This window comes from Mytilus trossulus, chromosome 7, assembly GCF_036588685.1.
Source record: "Mytilus trossulus isolate FHL-02 chromosome 7, PNRI_Mtr1.1.1.hap1, whole genome shotgun sequence".
Taxonomy (NCBI): domain Eukaryota; kingdom Metazoa; phylum Mollusca; class Bivalvia; order Mytilida; family Mytilidae; genus Mytilus; species Mytilus trossulus.
In genome coordinates this window covers 25,360,936-25,388,926 of record NC_086379.1, presented here as the reverse complement: position 1 = coordinate 25,388,926, position 27,991 = coordinate 25,360,936, and the positions used below count along the sequence as shown (strand labels likewise).

The 27,991-nt window shown below is 34.2% G+C and overlaps 3 protein-coding genes across 3 annotated transcripts in view; 1 reads left to right on the top strand and 2 right to left on the bottom strand.

The window, feature by feature from the left end:
• LOC134724827 (meiotic recombination protein DMC1/LIM15 homolog) overlaps positions 1-7,512 on the bottom strand; it is a 48,093-nt gene extending 40,581 nt beyond the window's left edge. The window contains exon 1 of the mRNA XM_063588110.1: positions 7,422-7,512. The gene's annotated coding sequence lies outside the window, so the exon portion shown is untranslated. The remainder of the gene's footprint in view (positions 1-7,421) is intronic.
• A 24-nt stretch (positions 7,513-7,536) lies between these two features.
• LOC134724828 (NHP2-like protein 1) lies at positions 7,537-10,986 on the top strand. Its single transcript, XM_063588111.1, has 5 exons — positions 7,537-7,669; positions 8,482-8,599; positions 9,200-9,303; positions 9,950-9,983; positions 10,426-10,986. The coding sequence occupies exons 1-5, from the start codon at positions 7,667-7,669 to the stop codon at positions 10,548-10,550; spliced, it is 384 nt and encodes a 127-aa protein (XP_063444181.1). The 5' UTR covers positions 7,537-7,666; the 3' UTR covers positions 10,551-10,986.
• A 12,261-nt stretch (positions 10,987-23,247) lies between these two features.
• LOC134726294 (telomere zinc finger-associated protein-like) lies at positions 23,248-26,187 on the bottom strand. Its single transcript, XM_063590694.1, has 2 exons — positions 26,161-26,187; positions 23,248-23,919 (listed from the first exon to the last, which is right to left on the bottom strand). The coding sequence occupies exons 1-2, from the start codon at positions 26,185-26,187 to the stop codon at positions 23,248-23,250; spliced, it is 699 nt and encodes a 232-aa protein (XP_063446764.1).
• Between the last annotated feature and the right edge of the window lie 1,804 nt (positions 26,188-27,991).

Genomic DNA, 27,991 nt, shown 5'->3' with positions numbered 1-27,991 from the left:
CGTCTTTTGAGGGATTAATCAATAAAAACAAACAGTTCAGATAAAATATTCAGTTTGAAATTATTAATAAAAACAATGGTGTACGAACTGTAAATCATGAAACAGAATTACAAGTTCATTAATTATTATACTCTGAGACTAGTCTCAGTTACATTCCTAATTGACTGATTACAATTACTTTGTTAACAAATATCAATAATAAATATAAATACATTGACTGTCATTGTATTCCAGTATACAACTCTGAAAATCAAAGGGAAAATGATAACTTGATTGCAGCAGGAACATATATATTAGATTGCAGCAATAGCCAATATAAATATTTTGTCAATTTTTCAACAAACTTAATATTTTGTTCAAATGCTTACAATTATGCGACTAGACAATAATTATATAAAAAAATATTTTTTTAGGGCAAATGGACCCTGGGCAAAAAGGTATCAGGGCGAACACGTACTACTACTAGGGTGAATGTGTATAGAACCTTGGTGGTACTGTTACTGAATTTCAGAGAGATCCATACACTGTTCCACAAGTTACTTATAGTAGAATGATCCTTTTTTTTGGGCCACTAATTCCTAGGACTTAAAATCCCAACTTTCCTTTTGAGGTATCAAACCTTGGTAACGATTTCCTGTGAAAAAGTATGCATATGTTCGAATTCATGACATGACAGATTTCATGACTGTTTTGGCTGTTGGCAAAAAGACCTTTGAAAAGAACCCATCTATACATATTCAAAATTCGAACCTCACATGTGAAAAAACAGTAAAATTATTAGGCATTGAAATAGACTACCAGCTAAATTTTGATGTTCATATCAGCTCAATCTGTAGGAAGGCATCACAGCAATTAAATGTTTTAAAACGTTTAGGCTCATTTTTGGATAGACTTAGTAAACTTACTATATTTCATACTTTTATTCTTAGTAATTTTAATTTTTGCCCTTTGGCATGGCATTTTTGCACTGAGAAAAATTCCAAAAAACTAGAAAAGGTGCAGGAAAGAGCACTCTGTTTTGTTTATAAGGATTTTATCAGCTCCTATGAGGACCTCTTACTTAAAGCTAAGGTGCCTTCCTTGCAGATCAGACGGATAAGAACAATGGCTCTAGAAACTTTTCAAATTATAAACAACATCGCTCCTGTGTGCTTACAAAATTTGGTGAATGTCAAAAAATCTAAATCAAGGCCGTAACTACCATTGAGGCAAGTGAGGCAATTGTAACGGTTTATTTCTTCCTCTGTGATATTTTATCCTGAGGATAATTTGTCCCGGTAATTTTTTTCCAGCCATGGTATTTCACGGGTTGATTTTTTCCAGAGGAGTGAAAATCTATCTGTGTTATGCGGATAGTATGTACCGGTATATATTTGCCATACTATATTTCACAGAACCGTGTGAAATCAGAACCACCGTGTGAAATAGAGTCCCATTAACTACTATGTAAGTTGCTCACAATCAATATATACCTGACTATAATTATAAAATGTTCACAAAGGTAGACCAAATTTGCATAATTTATGAAAGGGAGGTAATTATGAGCAATTTATATTTTAAAGATATTAATATAATATATTTCTGAATTTATTTGATAGTGAAATTTTTCCTTGAATCTAATTTTTTATATATTCATTTATATAAAAAGATGACTTACAAATTGATTCGATAAGACAGATAACATTTCACAGGTTAAAACTATCCAGCTGTTAAACATGCTTTTGTATCAATATATTGTTATGCTATGTTTATCTGATTTCCATATAATCAACAACTAAATCTCTATTTAAATAGTTAAAAATATCATCATATTTAAATCAAATTCTTTTAATACTGTTAACAGTAGTAATGCAACTATATTTCTACCTTACTTTTAAATTTATATGTGTACTGAGATCTGAAAACAACTCACTTTTACATGTATTTCACTAACTACTGTGACATTTTTTCCTCCGGATCAAATTTCACCCGGATATAATTTTGCTTTATACAATTGCCTCACTAAAATTTCGACACAAATATTTTTTTTTTTTTTTTTTTTTTTTTTTGTAGTTTACTTTATGGTAAATAAATATGCAGTGATCTGGAAGGTTTTTTTCACTATGGGCCCAGGGCCCCTCAAAAATAAATTCAATGGGCCATTTTAAAAAATAATGGGCCATGTTGTCAAATGAGTGGGCCATTCGAATTGACTTCTGCATTTTCTGTAAAAAAATAAAAAGTATCATTATTTTCTCATGTTTTGGAAAAGAGGTGTTGGTACAAGTTTACCTTTATGATTTTAAATAATACTGTTCCTGTGATTCTGTAATTTGAATGAATATACAATAACTTCTTCCAAAACGGACAATATTAAAGATAAACCTTTATTTTCAATGTTTGAACTGTTACTGTTGCCTTGGCTTGTTCATGTTCATGTTTTTTTTAACATTAAATTTGGGTCTTCGTCGATACCATACTCATTCCAGACGTTCCGTATTAGAGGACATTTCAGGAACGTCCTCTGCACTTCTTGTATTATTATTATTACTTCATCAAGATGACAAGAATAACAGTAGAGAGTACCATTAATTGAAAGAACAAAACAATAATTCGCCGAAGTCATGTTTACAAAATGTCAAAACGAGCCAAAGACCAAAAAAATGACAAGGACAGTGCCTTTTATGGAGACAAAAACTATATTCATAAAAAGGCTTCAGGGGTTTTCAATCGAAACATTAGCAAGCTAAACTAAATTAAAAGATTATTATAAGAGTTAAATCTCGTCTGTAATAGCCAAATTTCACAAATGTAAAGTTGTTTATAAAAAATTATATCATGAATGATGGTTAATTGCGTTTTTGGGTTATAAGTTAAACCGCATGGTTCTATTATTACCATAGGAAAACACCCGAGATGTTAAACCGCATGGTTCTATTACCATAGGAAAACACCCGAGACGTCCTAAAAATATATAGGTGCTCCTATGATTGGCGGAATATTATACAGTAGTGTACACACACATGGCGGCACGGAACACGATCGGAAAACTATTTAACGATATCTAAACGTTTCGAAACGATGTGAAAAATATCGTGCGCCACGTGGGCGCTTACATTTGTCACTCTATGCGCCATTTCTGTTGAATATGCGCTATAGGCGCAGGGCGCACGTCCTTCCCGATCACTGAATATGAGCATACATTAATGTTTTTTGTTTTTTCTCCACCTTAATTTCTATAACAGTTAACTTCGCCATCCCTTTTAAATCATTCTTCCCGGATATAACTCAGCATCTCAACGGGTGATGTTTCTCGATTACATTTTTTACTTAGTAACGGTAATAATCATGGATCTCTGGTTGAAAACAGGTTCTTGCAGAAAAAGGAAAAGCGATAATGAAGGTGAGGAAGGAATATTATATAAATTGAAAATTTGTCACCAGTGATGTTGTTCGTGATCACAACAGGGGTTGATCATTCAGAGTTTAAGTATTGAATTATAGATTCATTGGAACCCCAAAACTATAAATAGACTAATAAGTTACTGTCTATAGAGGGAGTAGTTCTGTCTGCCTATTTATATCTCCATTTCACAAACTTTATTCGTCCTATACAGATGAACCAAAAATAAATATAGATATTTATGAAACCTGCGTGTGTTAGTTTTTAATTGTTCATTTTTCTTTTACCTTAGAAATTAAAATAACATTCCGTTTTCCAATTGGCACTGTTCAAGAACGGCAGGGCCTTTAAAACGGGATATTATTATAAATTGGACTTTTTTAATTCGGGACTACAGATTTTTGTGACGTGTCTATATATTCAGGACAATCCTATTCGGGATCAGACCCATACTCCCACACCCCTTATTTATCGATTCTTGATGATCTAAAATATTTTACCGCTGACTATATACCGAAATAACGAAATTATTTGAAGTCACAAACCTACATGTTTACAAATGGCGAAAAACTCTAGTTAAATTCTCCTGTATCCATATTATCTCACAAATAAACTTACTCTGGATAAAATCATATACATGTATTTCAAGACATGTTCCCATGTTGTAACTACAATCCCATAACGGCGTTCCCTTTTTACGAATTATACTATTTATGACGGGTGTCACATATGGAACAGGGTCTACTTACCCTTCCGGAGCACCTGAGATTACCCCAAGTTTTAGATGGGGTTCATGTTGCTTAGTCTTTAGCTTTTTATGTTATGTCCTTTGCTATTATATAGATATAGAAAGATGTGGTATGAGTGTCAATGAGACCACTCTCCATCCAAGTTACAATTTATAAAAGTAAAAGCATTATAGATAAATGTAAGGCCTTAAACTTGGCATTTTGGCTCACACCGAACAACAAGCTATAAAGGGCCCCAAAAATAATTTGAATTACTGTTGTAAAACCATTCAAACCGGAAAACCATTTCCAACGACAAAGGGACGAAAATATTCCAAGGACTGGGAAAAAACTTATCCATGGCTGCGCTACTCAGTTGAAGAAGATGCCGCGTATTGTGCATACTGCTTAGTGTTTGGTGACGGTCACGATGACGTAATGTTTGGAATGATTGGTTTTCGTGACTGGAAAAACGCATCCGGTGACAAGAGAGGTTCACTCAGAATACACGAGAATAGCAAATTACACTCTGCTGCGAAAGAAAAGGCAGATAATCTGATTATGGTTTCGAATGAAAGTAAACCTGATATTTGTAGTAGTCTAAGCAAAGCGTACGAGAACAAGATAGTTCGTAATCGTCAGATACTGCTTGCAATTTATAATATAAATTGCAAGCAGTATCTGACGGGACAATTATAGATGTTATTGTTAGTTTGAGACAACGGAATATTGCACTCCGGGGAAACTGGGATAAGGAACTGAAAAAGGAAGACGGTAATTTTCAGTATTTTGTGGATTGGGTAGCTAAATTTGATGAAATTTTACGTAACCATTTGCAGTCACAAGGTCCACATTACCTATCGCCGAAGGTACAGAATGAACTGATTTATTACTGCGAGACCGAGATACGCGAGAGGATAGTTAATGACTGTAAGCAAGCCGAATTTTATTCGATATGTGCTGATGAGACTACCGATGTCAGCGTTAAGGAGCAGATTTCATTGTGCATTCGGTATGTAGACGGGTCAGAGGTCAGAGAGGAGTTTATGGGATTCGTAGAACTGACAAAAACAGACGCTGAAAATATTGCTGGGAACATCTTGACATACTTAGATAAGTGGGGATTAGAGATTGAAAAGTTAAGAGGACAGGGCTACGACGGTGCTAGTGTCATGAGTGGACACGTAAACGGTGTCCAAACTCGCATTCGGAGAACTAGTCCCAGAGCTTACTATGTCCATTGTCGTTCCCATAACCTTAATTTAGTTGTGACCCAAAGTTGCAAGGTTGTGCACACAATTCGCAATATAATGGATAATGTGGTGCAACTAACCTGGTTCATTTGTGCTTCAGCCAACCGAAAGAATATACTTAAAGAAGAATTGTTTACCGAGTCTGACCTTATGGTAAGATAATGGAAATTAACGTGGAAGACGATAGCAGCGGTAAATTATTGCAGGAAGCTATGCGTAAAAAATCCATACAACCATTGAGTGAAACCCGTTGGACGGCTCGGGTAGATGCATTGTCCGCAATAATCACAAATTACGAAAAACTTCACAATGCAGTAAACAAGATTGAGGAAAAAAGCAGTGGCGATTCAAAATCTAAGGCAGGTGGTCATCGAAGGTTGATGGAAGACCCAGAATTCATTATGGCTCTAGTTGTTGCACAGTTTGTCTTAGCATTTTTGAAGCCTTTGACACTTTCCTTGCAAAAAGTTGACTGTGATATGGTAGTGGCCTTTGATGAGGCACGGAACTTGCTAAGAACTCTGAAATCGATCAGATCAGAGGAAGCATTTTCTAAACTTTTCGAGAGAGCCCGTGTTTTAGCAGATGTAGTAGAAATAGTTTTGCAGCCGCGGCGAAGAGTTGGAAGGCAATTACACAGAGACAATCCAAATGTTGACTCGGCAGAACAGCTTTGGCGAGTTTCAATTTTCTATGCCTTTTTAGATCACGTGTGCACTGAGCTTGAAAGAAGATTCCCACAAGAACAACGACAACTGATGATGGGTCAATATCTCTTACCTGGAAAATTTGACTACCTGACAGATGAATGCATAGATGAGATAAAAGAAGCATACAACCCTGATTTGCCGGACATTGAAAACTGGCACCAGGAGATCCCAAGATGGAAAACAAAGTTCGCCGAAAAGGAGTCTGTTCCCTCCAACAAGCTCTTGTATATGCACACCAGGATTTTTATCCAAACATAAGACGTGTTCTTGTGCTAATGTTAACCTTACCAGTAACGAGAGTCTGCTGTGAACGTTCCTTTTCTGCCCTGAGACGACTGAAAACTTGGGAAAGGGCATGCATGAGTGGTGAGAGATTGTGCGGTCTTGCCATGCTGCATGTGCATCGGGATAAGGATGTTAGCAGACAAAACATTTTGAAACGTTTCGACGAAACTGGCCATAGAAAAATTGGCAAGCTCCAGTTTGAATAAAAATATCCACTGAGCCTATGTACTTTGCTCTATGTTCAGACTACAAACTCAAATAGATATTTTGATATTTATCTGATTTATTAACTAAATTAAGTGGTTAACTTAAAAATATTATTTGTTGTTACTATCTACATGTCATGAAATAATAAATGAATGTATAAAAAGTGTCTAAATTTGAGACATTGTAAAACGCTCTAAAAATGCCTATAATATATAGAATGCAGGATTTTGCACCATTCATTCCATACCCTGTCCAAAAAATCTCGCCTAGCTTCGCTTTCCACAGGTAAAGTCAACCCGTTACGGTAAAAAAGTGTTCAAATTTGCTGCTGCTACTTTATGGAAGTGTCTTCCAAACCATTTCAGGACTGAAAACAGTTTTTCACATTTTAAAAGTCTTGTTCAGTCCTGGAACGGTTTGGAATGTCACTGTTCTGCTTGCAGATAATTCTTAAACTGTTTTATTATTTAGGCTGCTTTTGGATGCTCTGATCAAGCATGTTTTTACTTCATTCTAAAATTTGTTGATTATTTTTATTGCATGCTATGTATGTGAGATTTCAACTTTGTATTACAGGTTGTTTTATATGTCAAAATGCACTGTTTTTATGTTATTTATATGTTTTTATATTCGGTCAAAAGCTCCTTAGAGCTGGTGTTGCTTATTTGTACTCATCATCATGCCGAATCAAAATAAAGTTTTCTTAATCTTATCTTATCTTATCTTATGAGATTCAGGCTTTACATTACGAATTTATTGATGAAGTTGATGCTGAGCTTTGAACTATACAGATTTACACACAAAAACCTTGAAGTGTGGGAAAACTACAACTGTTTACAGTTATTAACTTTCTTACATAGTTCTTCTTCACGCCAGTTACAACCTTGCTCTTTCTGCTACAAAACTTGTCGTCTGCTAACACGTGCGAGATAATCGACGTCTTTAAAATGTTTGTATGATGATTTTAAGTCCATAACAATAAACGCTTTAAATACGTCGATCGGTAAATCAACATCCGGTTTTTAACACGAGGCACAAACGAAAACATTACCACGAGGCCCAGTGAAGCTTTCAGCCGAGGGAATATTTTGTACAACAATCATGGTAAAACACCTTTACAATATAGTATATTTGTAACAACCTTAAAATACTTCAATTGCAATTTTATTTGTAATAGAAAACATCAACCACAATACGCATTTCAACCTTAAAAAAGATTGATGTTAATAAAAAAAAAAAGGGGGGGTCGATATTCTTTCTTCAGAGGAAGCATTAAAAGAAAGACAACAGACTATTCATTACTCGGCTATCATACACAAAATCTAACATCGTTATTCGACAGCAAGGATTTTACTTGAATTATATATTTATCTGGGAATAAAAAATAATGAATTTACATGTACCATGAATCGGCATGATGTACATAATTTTTCATATTACTCAACGTAGTGTCAGTGAACAATATGCATGTTCCTAGTCTCTGTACAGTGTGTTTTCCATTAAAGATGGTTGGCATGACTGGTACATTTTCTGTACAAATAAATAAATAGTAATAACTTTGTTCACTAGTTAACACTAATCTGTAACCACAGACACATGTACAGTACTAGGGCTGATTAATAACAGTGCATTAAACAAAGTAAGTCATTAACTTGCATTCCCAAAGTATAATGACCATATTAAACCATATAATGATAACAATAAAGCTTGATATAACATTTAATACCAATGACTGTTAATCTTACCTGAGGCTTTATCATATGACGAACTCAGCATACACATGGCAAAAATCCTTCATTAAAGACCTTAAATAATAAAGCGCAAAATGGATAAAAGATGAATATAAATTCAATTTTTTCTGCCATACATGGCATCTGTTTCTAATTATTGTTAATAAATTTATATTTTTATTTCAGACTGAAGAAGTAAATCCTAAAGCTTATCCATTAGCTGATCCTAACTTGACACAGAAAATATTAGACTTGGTACAGAAGGCAGCCAGCTGTAAAGAATTGAGGAAAGGAGCCAATGAAGGTAATAATCAATCATAAAAGCCAATATCTAAACCTTCCATTGGTCAAATCTGGTTGTGTTTGTAAACATCTTCCTTTAAAAAAAAAACATTCGAAAAAATTCTGAAAACAAATGAAGAACAAAGAAATACAAAGCATTTTGTTAAGTCTTTTTTATGTGCTAAACATGTACAAACTTGTGCACACATATCCATTTGAAAGACACTAAAATCTAGCTTAAATGTGAAAATAATACATGTATAACTGAGTTAATAACTCTATCTCTGCTTTGAAAATGGTATAGAAATTTTGAATGAAATAAAAAGATATTTTTTTTAAATGACTAAATGTCATATCTGGATACTCATAGAGTACTTTTTTAAATGCCTAAAATTATATTAAAATAAAAATCATAGCTTGGAAAAAATAAGAAAATTCAAATAAGATATCATGAATAAACTTGATAACTTGTACAATCAAAATTCCAAAGCCTATTGGCAACTATAACAATACTGGGAGAATACTATCAACCTATAAAATGGTAAAAATACTATAAATAGATGACAAAATTTTCCATTCTGAGTTACAATGTAGTTTTAATTTACTGTATTTGTTTTTACAGCCACAAAGACCTTAAACAGAGGAATCTCAGAGTTTATTGTGATGGCTGCAGATGCTGAACCTTTGGAGATCTTGTTACATCTGCCTTTACTGTGTGAAGACAAGGTATTAACAGAGTATTTCTTATTGTGTACAGTTATGTGGTATGATTCCCAATGAGAAAATCATTCATCAAAGTTCAAGTGAAGTGGATGTACACAATCATAGGCAATAGACAGATCTTCCACAATGTAAACAATCATAGGCAATAGAAAGATCTTCCACAATGTAAACAATCATAGGCAATAGAAAGATCTTCCACAATGAGTACATTGTAAACAATCATAGGCAATAGAAAGATCTTCCACAATGAGTACAATGTAAACAATCATAGGCAATAGACAGATCTTCCACAATGAGTACAATGTAAACAATCATAGGCAATAGAAAGATCTTCCACAATGAGTACAATGTAAACAATCATAGGCAATAGAAAGATCTTCCACAATGAGTACAATGTAAACAATCATAGGCAATTGAAAGATCTTCCACAACGAGAAGAAACAAAACTGTATATTTAGTAAAGTTAAAGGCTCGGACATATATTAAAAAAGTGAACAAATTCATTTAAAAAAAACCTTTTAATTTATAACAAAACAGTTTAAAACAAATTCTCTTCCATTATAAAAGAACATAAATTCATCAATTTCTTGCATTTTTCATTCTTCACCCATAGTTGTTTTGTTTCATAGGATTATTTCTTATATTTCAGAATGTGCCATATGTGTTTATCAGGTCCAAACAAGGTATGTATATCACACTCATATAGACAATGTTGTACCCCAAAAAATCAGTTAAAAAGTATGCATGGGGATAAAAAAAAAATATATATTGTTAATCTTTAATATGCAGGTAATCTGACTTTTGTTTATATTCAATAGTGAAAGTCACTAGGAATCTAGGAAATAATTCAAGGGAATCCCAATCACCCTGTCGCCTTACATATACAGGACACACAAGCAAACACTGAAATCTGGCAGGTCTAGATGACTCACTATGAAATATCTGTATATTCAATATATAATATGTTTGGGAGCATTACTATCAGAGTGTTTATACATCACTCTTAACTTTCAGCAATCATCCAATCCTGTTTCATAGTGTTTATTTTGACACAAGCAATGTGATTTTGTAAATACTTTGATTGATATCTGCTTCATTAAAAAGTTTTATGAAATTATTTTTCAGCATTGGGAAGAGCCTGTGGAGTGTCAAGACCTGTAATCTCCTGTTCAGTCACTGTCAATGAGGGATCTAACCTAAGACCACAGATCCAGACCATCCAACTGGCCATTGAGAAACTTCTCATTTAAATATGTCATCTGATGGACAGAAGGAAAAGTTATTTCTTTATGATTATGGACTAATAAGTTCACCTAGATAAGGATGCTTACTTTTTTATGATTTTTATCTTCTGGATGTCCCAGATAAGCAACTGAGTCAATTTGTATAATTATTCAAATCATGATGTAAATTAAATATAAAGAAAGTAATAGAGTTATCTCCCATTGTTCATATCTGATGTGAAACTACAGAGTTGTCACACCTTTTTGATACTCAAAGATCAACAAATATTTTTAGCTTTCTTGTTCAAACATTTTATCAAATCTCAGATGAAAGCAGTGTTATTGTCATTCATTCGTATCATTTTCATATTTTATCATTTATGGTGTACACTTTTTGTCAGTGTACATTTTTGTTATAGGAAACATTGTTAAGGTTTTTTAAAAATAAAATGTCATAATCATAGTCTTGTGTTTTTCTGAAAAACTCTCTTACTCTTTTGTAGAGTTATTGGAAGGGATTTTCCTGTACTGAATTTATTGTAAATTTTTGTATGTTTCCACTGTTTGGAATAAATAAAAAAAAAGGGGGGGAAGGGTAACTAGTTATGTTACTGACTCACTTGATTCATATTTGTTGAATCGTCCATAGAATGTTTTGCCATTGTTCCTCTCTCATTTTGATATGTTAATTAATTAGTATTCAAACACTTGGTAAGCATAGGCCAAATCATTTCAAATTATGATATTTTGGCAGGATCCACTAAATAAAAAGGTATTTTGCATTTGACATTTTTCACACTGAACATTTTAAAAATATGTCTAAAAAGAGGGGCGAAAGATACCATCAAAATTAAACTGACAACACCATGGCTAAAAATGAAAAAGACAATAGTACACATGACACAACATAGAAAACTAATGAGTAAGCAACACCAACCAAAAACTAGGGGTGATCTCCGGTACTCCAGAAGGGTATGCAGAAAATAACCAAACTTGTGAATCTACTCATAACGTGTGAAATTTGAATGCTTTGCTAGGAACCTCTATAAACAAAAATATTTTTTTTGACCCACCTACGATAGTAGAGGTCCATTATGTTTTCTGGTTTCTGGGTTCGTTAATCCTTCTGTTCTGATTCAGGTTAAAGTTTTTGGTTGTAGTATTTGAAGAAGTTGTAGTCCAATCAACTTGAAACTAGTGCAAGTGGGGCATCCATGTACTTTGAGCACATTCTTGTTGAATTTGACATATTTCAAATTATATCTTTTCGTGATGTGAAAATAGTCAACTGTAATACAAATGTACATGCAAACAAAATCATCTGAAAGTCAATATTGGGAATCCCTGTATATAGATCAAGTTCTAATCTTGAACATCACAACTTTGACACTTCAGAGTTTGGTACCAATATGATATCAAAATCTTGTCCTGAACTGAATAAAGGAAATATGTGCTAGAATATCTAGACACACATTTAGTTGGAAAATATACAGCTTTTGCTGTTCATACATTGAAGGACAACATGACTAATGCTATCCATTAGAAAAAAGTACTTTTGTTCATGGGGAACCAATTTTCGTAGATTTTGTGGAATTTAAAAACCCACAAACATGTGAATGTTGCTCAAACCAGGAAAATTGACATGAACAAATTAAAGTACTTTCACAGTATAAGGAGAACATCTTTACTGCTGTTTATACATAAGAAGAACATATATATACTGAGGTCCACACACACGACAAATATCTTTACTGCTGTTCATACATAAGAACATCGATACTGCTGTCCATTCACACGACAAACATCTTTACTTCTGTTCATACATAAGAACATCGATACTGCTGTCCATACATAAAGAGAACATCGATACTGCTGTTCATACACACGATGTATTTTACTGCTGTTCATACATAAAGAGAACATCGATACTGCTGTCCATACACACGATATTTTTTACTGCTGTTCATACATAAAGAGAACATCGATACTGCTGTCCATACACACGACACACACCTTTACTTCTGTCCATACACACGCAACAAACATCTTTACTGCTTTCCATACATGAAGAGAACATCTGTATTGCTGTCCATACCTAAAGAGAACACCGATAATGCTGTCCATGCACACGAACATTTTTACTGCTGTTCATACATAAAAGAAGAACATCGAAACTTTTGTTCATACATAAAAGAAGAACATCGATTCTGCTGGTTATACATGAAAAACATCATTACTGCTGTTCATACATAAAAGAAGAACATCGAAACTTTTGTTCATACATAAAAGGAGAACATCGATACTGATGTTCTTACATTAAAGCAGAACATCGATACTTCTGTTCATACATCAAAGGAGAACATCGATACTGCTGTTCATACATAAAAGAAGACCATTGATACTGCTGTTCTTACATAAAAGGAGAACATCGATACTGTGGTTCATACATAAAAGGAGAACATCGTTAGTGCTATTCAGACATCAAAGGAGACCATCGATACTGCTGTTCATACATAAAAGGAGAACATCAATACCGATGTTCTTACATAAAAGGAGAACCTCTATACTACTGTTCCTACATTAAAGGAGACCATCGATACTGTTGTTCAAACATAAAAAAAGAACATCGATACTGTTGTTCATACATCAAAGGATACCATCGATACTGCTGTTTATATATAAAAGGAGACCATCGATACTGTTGTCCATACATCAAAGAAGACCATCGATACTGCTGTTCATACATAAAAGGAGACCATCGATACTGTTGCTCATACATCAAAGGTGACCATCGATACTTCTGTTCATACTTAAAAGGAGAATACGTTACTGTTGTTCAAACATCAAAGGAGAACATCGATACTGCTGTTCATACATAAAAGAAGAGCATCGATACTGTTGTTCATACATAAAAGAATACCATTGATACTGTTGCTCATACATAAAAGGAGACCATCGATAATGTTGTCCATACATAAAAGGAGACCATCGATACTGTTGTTCATACATAAAAGGAGACCATCGAAACTGTTGTTCATACATAAAAGGAGACCATCGATACTGTTGTCCATACATAAAAGGAGACCATCGATACTATTGTTCAAACATCAAAGGAGAACATCGATGCTGTTGTTCATACATCAAAGTATACCATCGATACTACTGTTCATACAAAAAAGGAGACCATCGATACTGCTGTTCATACATAAAAGGAGACCATCGATTCTGTTGTCCATACATACAGGAGACCATCGATACTGTTGTTCATACATAAAAAGAGACCATCGATACTGTTGTTCATACATAAAAGAAGACCATCGATACTTCTGTTCATACATAAAAGAAGACCATCGATACTGTTGTCCATACATCAAAAGTGACCATCGATACTTCTGTTCATACTTAAAAGGAGAATATCGATACTGTTGTTCAAATATCAAAGGAGAACATCGATACTGCTGTTCATACATAAAAGGAGACCATCGATACTGTTGTCCATACATAAAAGGAGACCATCGATACTGTTGTTCATACATAAAAGGAGACCATCGAAACTGTTGTTCATACATAAAAGGAGACCATCGAAACTGTTGTCCATACATAAAAGGAGACCATCGATACTATTGTTCAAACATCAAAGGAGAACATCGATGCTGTTGTTCATACATCAAAGTATACCATCGATACTACTGTTCATACAAAAAAGGAGACCATCGATACTGCTGTTCATACATAAAAGGAGACCATCGATTCTGTTGTCCATACATACAGGAGACCATCGATACTGTTGTTCATACATAAAAAGAGACCATCGATACTGTTGTTCATACATAAAAGAAGACCATCGATACTTCTGTTCATACATAAAAGAAGACCATCGATACTGTTGTCCATACATCAAAAGTGACCATCGATACTTCTGTTCATACTTAAAAGGAGAATATCGATACTGTTGTTCAAATATCAAAGGAGAACATCGATACTGCTGTTCATACATAAAAGGAGACCATCGATACTGTTGTTCATACATAAAAGAAGACCATTGATACTGTTGTTCATACATAAAAGGAGAACATCGATACTGTTGTGCATACATCATAGGAGACCATCGATACTGTTGTTCATACATCAAAAGAGACCATCGATGCTGATGTTCATACATCAAAGGAGAACATCGATACTGTTGTTCATACATCATAGGAGAACATCAATACTGTTGTTCATACATCAAAGGAGACCATCGATACTGTTGTTCATACATCAAAAGAGACCATCAATGCTGATGTTCATACATCAAAGGAGAACATCGATACTGTTGTTCATACATCATAGGAGAACATCGATACTGTTGTTCACACATCAAAGGAGACCATCAATGCTGATGTTCATACATCAAAAGAGACCATCAATGCTGATGTTCATACATCAAAGGAGAACATCGATACTGTTGTTCATACATCATAGGAGAACATCGATACTGTTGTTCATACATCAAAAGAGACCATCGATACTGTTGTTCATACATAAAAGAATAGGACCTTTATCGGGACTCCGGGATCTGGTGTTTTTAAGCTCGGGATTTCGGGATTGATCATTTCGGGATCCGGGAATCCTTTCTTTCCGGATTTCGGACGTCGGGATTTCCTTTATTTAAATTCGGGACCTCGGGATTTCGTTTTTTTAAGTCCGGGATTTCGGGATCAGGACCCCTCCTATCCCCCCTCATTAAAGGAGACCATTGATATTAATATCTCTACATAAACAGAACAATCGCTACTGTCCTTACATAAAAGGAGAGAATCGTTTTCTCTGGAAGTCCATACATAAAATGAGAACATATAATAGGACATTTACCGTCAGATTAATCATGATAAGATGCTGGCAACAATATATGCACAAGAATGGCATACCATGCGCGTGGTTTTTTTTTCAAAGCTGCTAATTATTCAACCTTGCATCGGGTTCATTTCAAACCTGTTAAAGGAATAATTAAGTATCTTTATATCATAATACATGTATTTCGAAGACGAAAATATTTGTTTTTCCTCATTTTAAACATGCAAAACATATTTGAAACTAGACTTTCAGCGTGCGGGAATCAATCGTTGTATTTGTTGATTTACCTGATTTAAAAAATTGGATTAACCGTATATAAGTTTATGGGTTAAAATTTAACTAGAAATATAACATATAACGTAATATTAGGCTATATTAATCAGTTTTCCTTAAAAAAAAAAAAATAGGCACGTGATCTTTTTTTTAATCAATCATCTTCCTTTTTGTAAAAAATCGTAAACATCGTCTTGACCTTTTTCTTCTTTTTTTTCGCAACATGATATATTATAACGATATCTTCCCTAATGCAACTACGTCGTCCTATATTGACTTTCCAACTTAAAAAAAAAAAAAAAGATAACTTTACCACTGTGTATCATCGCCACCGGAAATTGGGTACTAACGAAGCGGAGAGAAATGGAAAAAAAAATAAACAAGGTAAGAATTCATTCAATTTATATCATTTCTACTGATTTGACGAGGGAATCGCTTAAGAAATGATTTTCTGATATATAATTCTTTAAATTAGAAGTCCGATCAGTACAAAATCATTACAAGATTTTGTGTTATACTACAAAACTAGCCACTTAGTACCGGAAAATTTCGTCGCCGAACATCTTCTGTCGCCTCATTGGAAAGATATTCAACTGTTTTTCATTATTTTTCCAGACACGATTTTAGATTATTATAGTGTGGCATCAAATTTACTGAAATTTGTTGTCAAAAAGATGTTTTTAAAAGAATATAGACCATAAAAAATAAATTCTAGGGTACGGCAACTTGCTCGGGTCGACAAATTTACTGTACGGCAACTTGTTTTCAACTGTATGGCAACTTGCTCATTTGAAAATATGTGTTTTCCATCTTTTTAAAGAAAAAAAGTATTAAGTTCAAATATCTTATTATGCATTTGATAAAAATGCAATTCGCTTGAAAGCATTTAAGATGTAAACACAATATAAGGCTTGAAATCATTCCTATTACATCTTTTACATACCCGTTGTATACAATATGAATTCGGCACATACAAAAGCTGGGAAATGTTGAAGTTTTTGGATAGGCATGTCACTGTTTCTCTAACCTTTTTTATGCCCTGACGTAACGTTAAGCCAGGTCGGTCCGACCCGCCTGTCCCGTCCGTCCAGAAAATCCTCAAAATTGGTTTCCTTTCACTAACTTAAATATGCCTAAACCAACTATTTTAAAACGTATACGCAATGCTTATCACCACAAAAACACAAATGAAGTTAGAAATTGGGTAGCGTAACTTTTACCGTTCTTGATTTAAGCCCTTTTATATATATAAAAAAGCTTAATCTCGGGTCTGTTCTTAAACTCTATATTGCCTCAACCAATTGTTATAAAACTTATACAGTAGGCTTATAATCATACAACATTAGTTAGCATGTTCATATCAAGAAAGAACATTTCGGGGATGGGTTATGAAGGAGAGTAGGAAGGAGCTAAGAGCTGGATAATTTTCCGTATTGAATATTTAGAACTATTAAGTGAATGGTTTTTTTTTCAACTTTCAGATAAAATGAAATATAAATGCGGCTACTGCTTCGTAGAACTTACTTTCCACTTCGTTCTTCAACACCTGATAGATCACCATAATGATAAGGAAATCAAGATACAAGCTATTGACGATCGATTGGTAAGGACACTAAATTTCAAAATTATTCCAGAAGTATGCAGAGAGGATGGACGGACTATTTCAGCTAATTTAGAATCGGAAACAATACACGTTTCAAAACCAAATTTTATACCAAAAGACAGCCCATTAAAGAAAATAATAAAACTTTCAAAAGACGCTACACAAGATACAAACGAGAAGAATGATATTTATATACACAATATAACAGATACAAATATAGCTAAAGATAGCGATGGAGTCTCTGTACTTCCAGTTGAAAGCAACAATGACAATGGTATAGGAGATAATGATGAGACACTTCAGGAGATGATGTCACTGTTACCAGGTGCTATCCACACGCTTAAAGAATGTGGTAAATTAAATGAATTTATGTCATTTAACAGATTGCTCTCTGAAAAGAAATTTCCTTTGGACAACATTGCGTTCCTGCTGTTTTTAGATGTAGTTCGCTGGTTTAGTTTGGATTGGTACACAACTTCCATGAGATACAGTGATGAGATAAAGCTTTTTTGGCGAACAGGTTTGCGTCTTTTTGGTGGTCGATTTCTGAGGTTTATGGGAGGACCGAAAAATAAAGGACAGTACACTTGTAATGAAGCATTGGCCGGAAAATATGACTCGAAAAGTTCGAAAATAAACTTCATCGTTCCAGATCGAAGAACTCTGAATGACGACGTTAAATATGTTACTGGAAACAAACCATGTATCATGAACAAAATGATTGATAAAGTGTCAGAATCAGATCCTAAACAGACTGGAACTTACAAAATTTGCGTCGATGGAAAGAAAATCAATCCTAGTTCTACAGGAGAAGTAAACCTTTGGGGCTACGAAGATAAACCGACTTATTGTGAAAAACAGTCTCGGTTGTCTGAACAATATGATTTTTTAAACGCAACCAAGGCAACAATAGAGAAATTTGAAACTTTTGGTAAAAGAGCATTAGCAGACTGCGACCAAAGCGAAAAAAACGAAATACTTTACAGATGTAGGGGGTTGGTGACTCTATTGAGTGAAAGGATACGAGATCTGAGACAATTAAAATTGAAAAAAGAAATCTTCTTACGAAAATTAATTGAAAAATGTTCATCAGATTGGAGATCTAGTCAATATGTCATGGTAATAAGCAGTATAAAAACAAGTATTTTCAAAATTGAAAATTGTATTGATGATCTTCTTGAATGTAATGACAACTTTTGCTTCTATGCATCGATTACTGGAAATTCCAAGCACCTCTTTAACTGCAAAGGAGAAGTTAGTTTCGAAACACAGGAAAATATTGTCTGTCTTGGTAACAGTACTGATCAAAATACTGACCCTTCGTTGATTAAACAACGTTCAGAAAAATGGCACTAATTAAGGAACACGTGTTTAATAACAGGAAGCACAATCAACAGAGGTATTGGATTAGAGGGATTGAAAAAACAAAAGGAGTTTTTAGACGAAAAGACCGGTAAAACACAACCAAAAGAAATATCTGAAGAATTGCAAAAAATGTTTGACCATGGCTCCGCTAACGAAATTCATGCCGTTTCAACATTCGTAGCCAAATTTTTACCTGCATTTCATCCTGAATTGACGTTTTACGAAGAGGGTTGTTACATAAAGAGAGTAGACGAAACACCTTACTTGATAGTAAGCCCAGACGGAAGTGTTCGAAACAGAAACTCAGAAGCCTTTGTTTCTTTCGGTGTAGAAATTAAGTGCCCAATCCCTGATAAATTGTTTTCAACTCCGGTGCATTACAGTTTACCAAAATATTATGTACCACAGGTGCTCAGTGAAATGTATTGCCTCAATTCATCAAAACTATACTTTATGTCATTTTCTAAAGATTCCATGACCATCCATTTAGTCAAATTTAACCAAAAACTGTGGAATGACATATCTGATGAGATTCAAGCAGTTAATCAAAATGAAAACCCGAAGCGACTGAGTGCATCATTATCAGGCCTTAAGGAAAGCATAGTGCAGTATTGTCTTAACGAAGTGACTCTTGTAGCGGAGATAAAGTCGTGCACTGCTTTACCATGTACACACTCAACAAGCACCAACCATAGAATTTACCATAAAACCGAAAGTGATACAGTGGAGAACAAAGGTTTCGGAAACGATAAACCAAATGAATTACGAGAACTGGAAAAAACGTTACTGCGATGCGATAAACTTATAAATGAAAGCCATAATTTATGTACTCAAAGAGCAAGTGAAGTCTTAGTCTTCATGATAGCAGACCTAGACAGATGTTTTAAACCTGAATTACCACACGCATTTCCAATCGCATACGGTCTAAAAGGCTACAGTATGAAGACAGAAGCAATGAGTAAAATGATCCACGATGTTCTTTATACACTCTATCTGAAAGGATTGTACACACCAGTTGTATCATATGATGGTCAGTGGGCGAAGTTAGCATTCCAGTCATCATCAGGAGACCCGCTTACAATTCTTGAATTACAAAAGAAAGTTTTCAATAACGTCAAACAAAGAGATGCAAGCACTTTAACTAAAGATATTTTCCAAAGATGTATTGTGAAAGCAGAATCTTTTGAAGACTTGATTCAGAAAATTTCCTACGTAAAGAAAAAACATGATATCCTATCGAATGGAAGTTCAGTAGTTTACAGCTCTGTATCTGTAGGAACGATAAATGGTGATCAGCTTCGTGTTTCGTCAAATTTGGTATCTGTAATAAAGACTTTTAAATCAACTTCTAACGAACAAGGAAATTCAAAATTGGACGAGGTTCAAAGTGAAGACAACGGGGTGGACAATATATTAGCCACCATTCCATCAGGCGTTATGTCTGTGCTAGATGAAGAAGTTGTAACGTCCCTCAACACACTACAGCTTGAATCCAGCAAAGGACAAAATAACTGTGATGTCATGAATAGCGTTATTGACAATGAAAGTTTTTCTGTTTTTGACAAGGCTTTTGGTGTAAACGAGGAAGAACATAGTGAAACAGAACCTGTAACAAATACAAAAGAATCAGACAATGAAATAAGAACACAGAGTTTAGAACATCTGAAACCATCACAAGAAACATTCATGAATATGGAAACAGCGGAATCCGAGCAGACAATTATAGGTAGTGATGATGCACATAAGATATTTGAAGCTTTACAAAACAAATCAAAAACCTCCAGCAAGTGGCTAAAGTATACGTTCTTAGAATTCAAAGAGCTTACAACAGATAAAGATAATCTTACGAAGACTATGACCAAGCTAGAATTAGTGTTATGCCTAGACGTCTACAATGAATCTACTTTAGACTCCAAATTGCATTTTTGTAAATCTTGGAATAAATCCAAACTTTCTGATTTATTACATGAAGCATTCACCTCCGCTAACATTTCTTTTGCACCAAAAAAGAAAAGAAACGGATTTCGAAATCCTATTTCACTTGTTAACAATTGCAAGAAAGTAATAAAGACATTCCCTAAGAAAATAATGAATATCATTATATCAGAACACGAATTTATTGATGAATTGAATGTTTGGAGGGAGAATAGTCCTTTTACATCTACAACCACCGTGGATTCAGTAGGCAAAATTGTGTGGTTTTCACAACCAGAATACAACTATAGCACGCTATCTTATATATTCTCATTTCTTGGTGTTCATCATCTTATAACTAACTGTCGAATCAAAGTATGCAAAGATGGTTTTCCTGAAAGAGGAGTCCTAAGATCAGCATGGGTGGAGGTAGCTAGGGAAAATACAACTAATCTAAAAGTATCTCATGTTGAAGATTTGATCGATAAACAGAGCGATGCCATAGCTAGGGAGACATTTTCTTTAAATGTCGAAGCTACAATGAATCGTTTAGGCCATACAAAAGAAGCTGCGTTTTGTAGACTTATAAGAGAGTTTTATGAGGCTGAGGACGATCCAGGTATTACAGCGTCAGAGAGATGTTACCGCAGAATTAATCTCAGAGACTGGCTACTTAAAGGTGTGAATTTATGTAGCTTTCCACCGTATGGCTCACACATCAGAGGCATTCCAAACATTATGTTCCAAGGCTTTTTAACAAACATCGACAGACGAATTCAGTTATTTCCATATGTAAAGTCGAATATGTATAATGTGAGGACATTGGGCAGTTTGGAAATAGAAAACTTTTTTGGCGAATTCCAAGATCTTGACCCAAAAGGTTCCGGTGTAATCAAGGCTGAAGAAGTTCCAGATGCACTTGAATCCGCCAGTCAGCTATTAAGTACTCGTCTTATGCCGAACCGTCCTTTCCACATGTCACTATCTAGGGCAAAAGTGTATCCAGTAAAAGACTTGATGGCACAGTGTGGAACGGAGACTATTATGCCTTTTGTGTATCCAACTTTAACAAATTGCATAAAATTGAGGTAAGAAAGTAGTTGCTTAGCCTTGTTAATAACATTTGAAAGTTCAAATGTACTCATTTTTTTTATTTTGATTATTTTGTACGCTCTTCATATTGTTAATTACAAAAACTCAAAAGTTTCTCAGAAAATCAAATACAATAACGAAAAAAATCATTTGAAAAAAGTCAACACATCAACCAATAACAGAAAATCTTTTTGTAATATTCTTGTGTTTTTATATGTAAAGGAAGTCCTAGGCTATAAAGGGTTATTTTGTTTATGTTTTCTTGACAAAAACTTTTTTTTTTTTAAAGTTAATCTTACCCCCCCCCCCCCTTTCCAACCAAAAAAAAAGACTTAATCAACGTTCATTTACCTATTCAATATACAGCGGCATCTTTATTAATTCACTCATCATATAGATACACGGGGTTGAACTTTAGTAGGCGTGAAGTCTACAAAAAAACCTTGTCACTAACGCTCAATTGAAAACTATAATATATTGAAATATATGTTTTCCTAATTATATATATTTCAAATGATAGGAAATACAGGTATATATATGTGTCTTTTGATGCATTCCAAAACAAAATTATTAAGACTTGTCTTTGATTTTTTTCCTAGTTTCTGTGTCCATGATACCTTTGATAAAAATATTTTAACAATCTTTATTTCAGAGACCACATGTTTGACTTAAAGGACAGATCAAAAAGAAAAGCACAGAGAAAATTGGCAACTATTTCAGAACCTGATTGTGCAGCAAGGGGAGTTGCCCCTGTCCGACAATTCCACAAGGTCGACGAGAGCAAAATTTTACCACACAAGAGACTTGGACTTCTATTGGAAAATTGAAAGATATTTTCACGTAATACAAAACATAAATTCATATTAAATCTTGAGGTATTTGAATTGCCTTGTAAAATTATTTTCTAATGCCAAAGTAATTTAATTCATATGCTCATTAACCTTAAGAGAGGAGAAACAAGCAAACAGTCTAAGCGTACTTATAACTCTTTAATGAGTTGTCGAGATGTGAAAATTTGTTCTAAGTTATATTTTTACAACCATCTGTAGAAAAATGTGCTTTAAAACATAACTTAACAATTCAATATTAAGTCTCCATTTTAAGCCCTGTATACGATATATATACTCATAACCAGTAGCTGACTTATCAATTTTACAAATATGAGTCTAGTCTAAATGCTTGGCTTTTGTACTTGTGGATCTGGAATGCCTCTTTTGGAGGATGTTGTTTTGCTAAGTATTTTTAATGTACTTTTATTGGTTTATTGACTTTTGGTTATTGGGTTTTTATTTCATTTTCATCATGGTATTGTATGTTTTTATTCGATCAATGGAATGTTATTCTCTTGATATCTGCTCTTCTATTTTTTGGTGAATTAGTGATGGACAGGATTCCTCCATTTATACAACTAAATAACGCATTGGAAAACCTCATTTCTTTATTAAAGAAAAACAGAAAGAAAAATGATAACAGTAAACTCTTATAAAAAGTGTAAAGTATTATAAAAAGAATGTTAACATGGTAAAAAAAAACTAATTACTTTGGCCTCATTTAAATAAACCTTTAACAAAATAAGAAAACAGTCACAATATTCTCAATATGCATTATTCATACACGGTGCACGACATCAAACGGTAAGACTTATTCTGTGTGTTCGTTTTTGTGGGCAAGGGCTACATGGACCCTCAAACTTGATCTCCATGCATACCTGTTCCCACAAGCGGAGCATTCGAACCTTGGTCCTTGATGCTTGCCTTTTATGTGCTCTTTTAGACTACTTTTCCGACGAAAACTCTTTTGACATACTTCACAAATAAATGCACCTTCATCTGTTTTATTACATGTCTGTAGATGCCGCTTCAAAGAGCCATGCGCGGTAAATTCTGCCTTGCAGAAGGTGCACTTGTCCATCGGCAGTTTAACGTGGCTTGATACATGGTATCTGTATTGGACAGCTTGATTGTATCCTTTGTTGCATATGCTGCATACATGCTTGTAAGACATTTCATGCTTGTTTTTGACGTGCAGCTGATGCCCAAACTTACTTTTAAAGGTCTTTCCACATACATTACATAAGTTGGCAACCTTGTCTGGTATAGGCGAACTAACACTGATTGGATTGGCTGAGCTCTGACAATCTGGCTTAGTTGAACTGCTGTCTGGCATGGCAGATTTTTTATGTCTTTTTGTGTGTTTGTTAAAATTGCTTTTATTAGATGTTGAATAACTACATGTCTCACAGCTATATTGCGTACTAACACATTCTTCTACTGGCGACACGTCAAACGATACGTCCAAACCTGTATCTGACATCTGAAAATGGAAAAGTAAAATTCATTTCTCAAATTATTCTATTATTAATCAAATAAGTTATTTCGTTCAGAAAAACCACTTATGCATATACAAACAATAAGATGTGATATGCTTGTCAATGAGAAAACTTTTCAACACAGACCGTATGACATACAGTTAACAACTTTAACTTTCACTGTGAGGCCTTCAACAATGAACAAAATCCATGCCACATGTGTAAGCTATAAAAGTGACAAACGAAAAATATTTCAAAAGAAAAACAAAGATCATGTTGCTGCTGACAAGGAAATCGTCCCTTCGTAAATTTTACGGACGCCATCATGAGTTGGTTGACCGTTATGGAATATCTGTTTCACAGATGATATCGGATATGTTCCTTATGTCGAAACTACAATCCCGTTGGATTTTCACGAATTTCTATTTACTTAGTTGGTAATAATACGAGCAACACGACTGATGCCACATGGTACCCTTCCAGAGCACCTGAGATCGACCCCAGTTTTTGAAGGGGTTCGTGTTGCTCAGTCTTTATTTTTTTGTATAATAATTGTGTTCTTTTATATGATCATTAACATCAAAAATAAAAAGACCGAACTCCATGGAAATTCAAATTGTTAAGTTCCTTATTAAATGGTAAAATTAAAAACTAAAACACATCAAAACCAAGGGAAAACAATACCGGACTTTGAACATTAATTTTCATATGTACTAGTAGATAAAGGTCGATTGAACATTGTTTTGTAGCTCTCTTGGTTGTATGACAGTTGCATACATTTCCATTATATTCCAAATAATGTGTGAATAGAAATAAACCCGACATTTTTTAGCTATTAAATGAAACCGTTAGTTTTCTCGTTTGAATTGTTTTACATTCCTTTCGAGGTCTTTTATAGCTGACTATGCGGTATAGGCTTTGCTCATTGTTGAAGGCCGTACGGTGACCTATAGTTGTTAATTTTTGCTCATTGTTAAAGGCCGTACGGTGACCTATATTTGGTTATTTCTGTGTCATTTGTTTATGATGGGGTTCTGAAGTTTAGTCTACGTTGTGTCTTGTGTACTATTTTTTGTGTCTCTTTGTCTTTTTCTAGCTATGGCATTGTCAGTTTATTTTCGATCTATGAGTTTGACTGTCCATCTGGTATTTTTCGCCCATCTAATAAAGCAAACGACAACCACCGAAAAACAGACTCGTGGCTTGTTTAAGGACGCCAACCCCTCTCCCTAACCTTGGACAGAAGAGTTGCACTATACAACAAACAAACAAACTATAAAAATCAGTTAAAAAGGGTTTGACTCGTCAGTTCGATAAAAGCACACACAAAATCTAAGACTACTCGTAGATAATAAAGGTTAGTTTGAAGCAAATAACAACTAACTGAAAACCATGTATCTATTAAATTGTGTGTCTCTGTTTCCAGTGCGTCGTCCATCCACGTACATTGAATTTGCAAAGCTGTATATGTATAACGGGAAGGATTGTGCCTGATGTTCATATGATGAAATCATAATCTTTCAGTCAGTTTAATTGAAGTCTGGAGCTGGCATGTCAGTTAACTGCTAGTAGTCGTTATTTATGTATTATTATCATTTTGTTTATTTTCTTTGGTTACATCTTCTGACATCGGACTCGGACTTCTCTAGAACTGAATTTTAATGTGCGTATATTGTTATGCGTTTACCTTTCTACATTGGCTAGAGGTATAGGGGAAGGGTTGAGATCTCATAAACATGTTTAACCCCGCCGTGATTTTGTGTCTGTCCCATGTCAGGAGCCTCTGGCCTTTGTTTGTCTTTTATGTTTTTTTTATTTTAGTTTCTTGTGTATAGTTCGGAGTTAAGTATGACGTCCATTATCACTGTACTAGTATACATATTTTAAGGGCACCAGCTGAAGAATACCTCCAGATGCGGGTGTTTCTCGCTACATTGAAGACCCATATTGGAGGCATTCGGCTGTTGTCTACTCTATGGTCGGGTTGTTGTAGCTTTTGCCCATTCCCCATTTCCTTTCTCAGTTTTATAAAACAAAACAAGAACATGAAGCAAGAGTGTACACACTGATCGTATTGTCTTCTTTACTGATTGCGTTTGAATTTATGTTGAAAGTCTTTTAAGATACTGGTTTAGGTTTAATTACATGTACTAGCATAGATTACATTTAGCATCACCACTGATCTGGGCATGCAATCATGTAAATAGGCCGAGATCTGATGAAAACCGACAGACTGATATGCTCACCTTAAAATCATTCCATACACCAAACATAGTCGAATTATTGCTTGTATAGTATAAATTTAGAAACAGAGCAAAACTAGAAAAAAAAATCCCGATGAATCACGAACAAAAGGTCACAAGAAGAGGAAAAACAACATTTACATCTTGAAATCATTCCATACAACACATGGTTGAATTGCTGCTGAAAGTGTCTTTGAAACAGACTTTGATGTTATGCTATTGTTTCAGAAAATGGAGAAGGTTTGGCACCATTAAAACGTTTAATCCCGCTGCAAATGTTTGCACCTATCCTAAGTCAGGAATTTTATGTACAGTAATTGTCGTTTGTTCATGCAATGCATACATGTTCTCGTTTTTTATATAGATTAGACCGTTGGTTTTCACGTTTGAATATTTTTTTTAGTAATTTTGGTGCTCTTTATAGCTTTTTGTTTGGTTTGAACCAAGGCTCCGTGTTGAAGGCCGTACATTGACCTATAATGGTTTACTTTTATAAATTGTTATTTGGATGGAGAATTGTCTCATTGGCACTCACACCACAGCTTCCTATATCTATAAACAACGCAATTAAACTATGACCAATGAACCATGAAAACAAGGTCACGTTTTGATGAAAGTTGCCTGAATGATATGATAATTGAAGATAGCTGACCGATTGCTTATAAATCTGAAAAAAAAACATGTGTATGTTTATATTGTATATGGTTTTCGTTTATTGTTTTGGTATACATCATGTTGTTGTTAGTTTTTTCCTTTGAAATGTTTTGCATTTCTTATTTTGGGGACTTTTACAGCATACTTTACGTTATAGGTTTTGCTCATTGTTCAATGCCGTGAATGGTCAAATAGATATGGATTTTGAAATGGTGGTCTGACATCTTTATATAGTTCTTCATTTTGTGCATATTGAGACTTGTCCTATTGACAACTATAGCACACCGTTGTCAAAAGGAAAGGACACTTGGATCTTGTCTAACGGGTATGTAGACCTTGCAAGGATCCCATATATCACAATCACTTATAATTTGCAAACCAAGGATCAATTAACACGATATACCGGTAGTATAAGAATCATAACACAGTTTATATGATTATTTATAGAGTATCATTTTCTGCCGGAAAAAAATGTATTGCTACACCACGACACCATATTGAGGGAGCAAATGTGAGAAATGAACAAGCTCAGTGGCTAACACTAATTTTTGGAAAGAATGAAAGAAGAATCCGATATACTTATCAATACAATACACAAAAGCCAGCAGCTTTGACTTGTAAGTTAAAGACATATTATCAAATAAGGACAGGTTGAAATGTGTTTGAATCCTGATGGTGCACACTCATAAATTCTTTTGGAAAAAAATCCATGAAACTTTAAAATAACAAAATCGGTAAATTCTTATCGTGAAAGAATAAGTCGGACACACCTTTTTACATTCAGGCGTGCTTAAGTTGTACTTTTTTCTTCTTATACAGAAAAAATATTTTCGTTTAAGCATCTATCTAAAGATTAGATTATTTACGCACATACAAAAATTGGACTATCTCTTGATTTTGAAACACTATGAATTTACATTTATATTCAACCAAACAGATATGCCGATATTCATACCTTTATAATTTTCAAGACAGAGAAGGTGTGTTTGAAAACAAATAATCACGTGCTGCTATTTCTTTTAAAGAAAATGGACGTCTTACTTGTATTATATATGTAATTCTAATTGGCACAATATCACATTAAAATTTACTGAAAAATATTATACATAAAGTAATCATGAAAATGTACTACAATGAAAATTCGGAAGAATACGCTCCTTCTCACTACCTCTCCGTTTAC

Coding starts and splice junctions, on each gene's coding strand:
- LOC134724828 (XM_063588111.1), top strand. Junction 8,600..9,199: donor GAGGAAAGGAGCCAATGAAG/GTAATAATCAAT, acceptor TTGTTTTTACAG/CCACAAAGACCTTAAACAGA. Junction 9,304..9,949: donor CTTTACTGTGTGAAGACAAG/GTATTAACAGAG, acceptor CTTATATTTCAG/AATGTGCCATATGTGTTTAT.
- LOC134726294 (XM_063590694.1), bottom strand. CDS start 26,187: ATGTTTGGTGTATGGAATGATTTTAAG. Junction 23,920..26,160: donor GTGTATGGAATGATTTTAAG/GTGAGCATATCA, acceptor TTCCATTTTCAG/ATGTCAGATACAGGTTTGGA.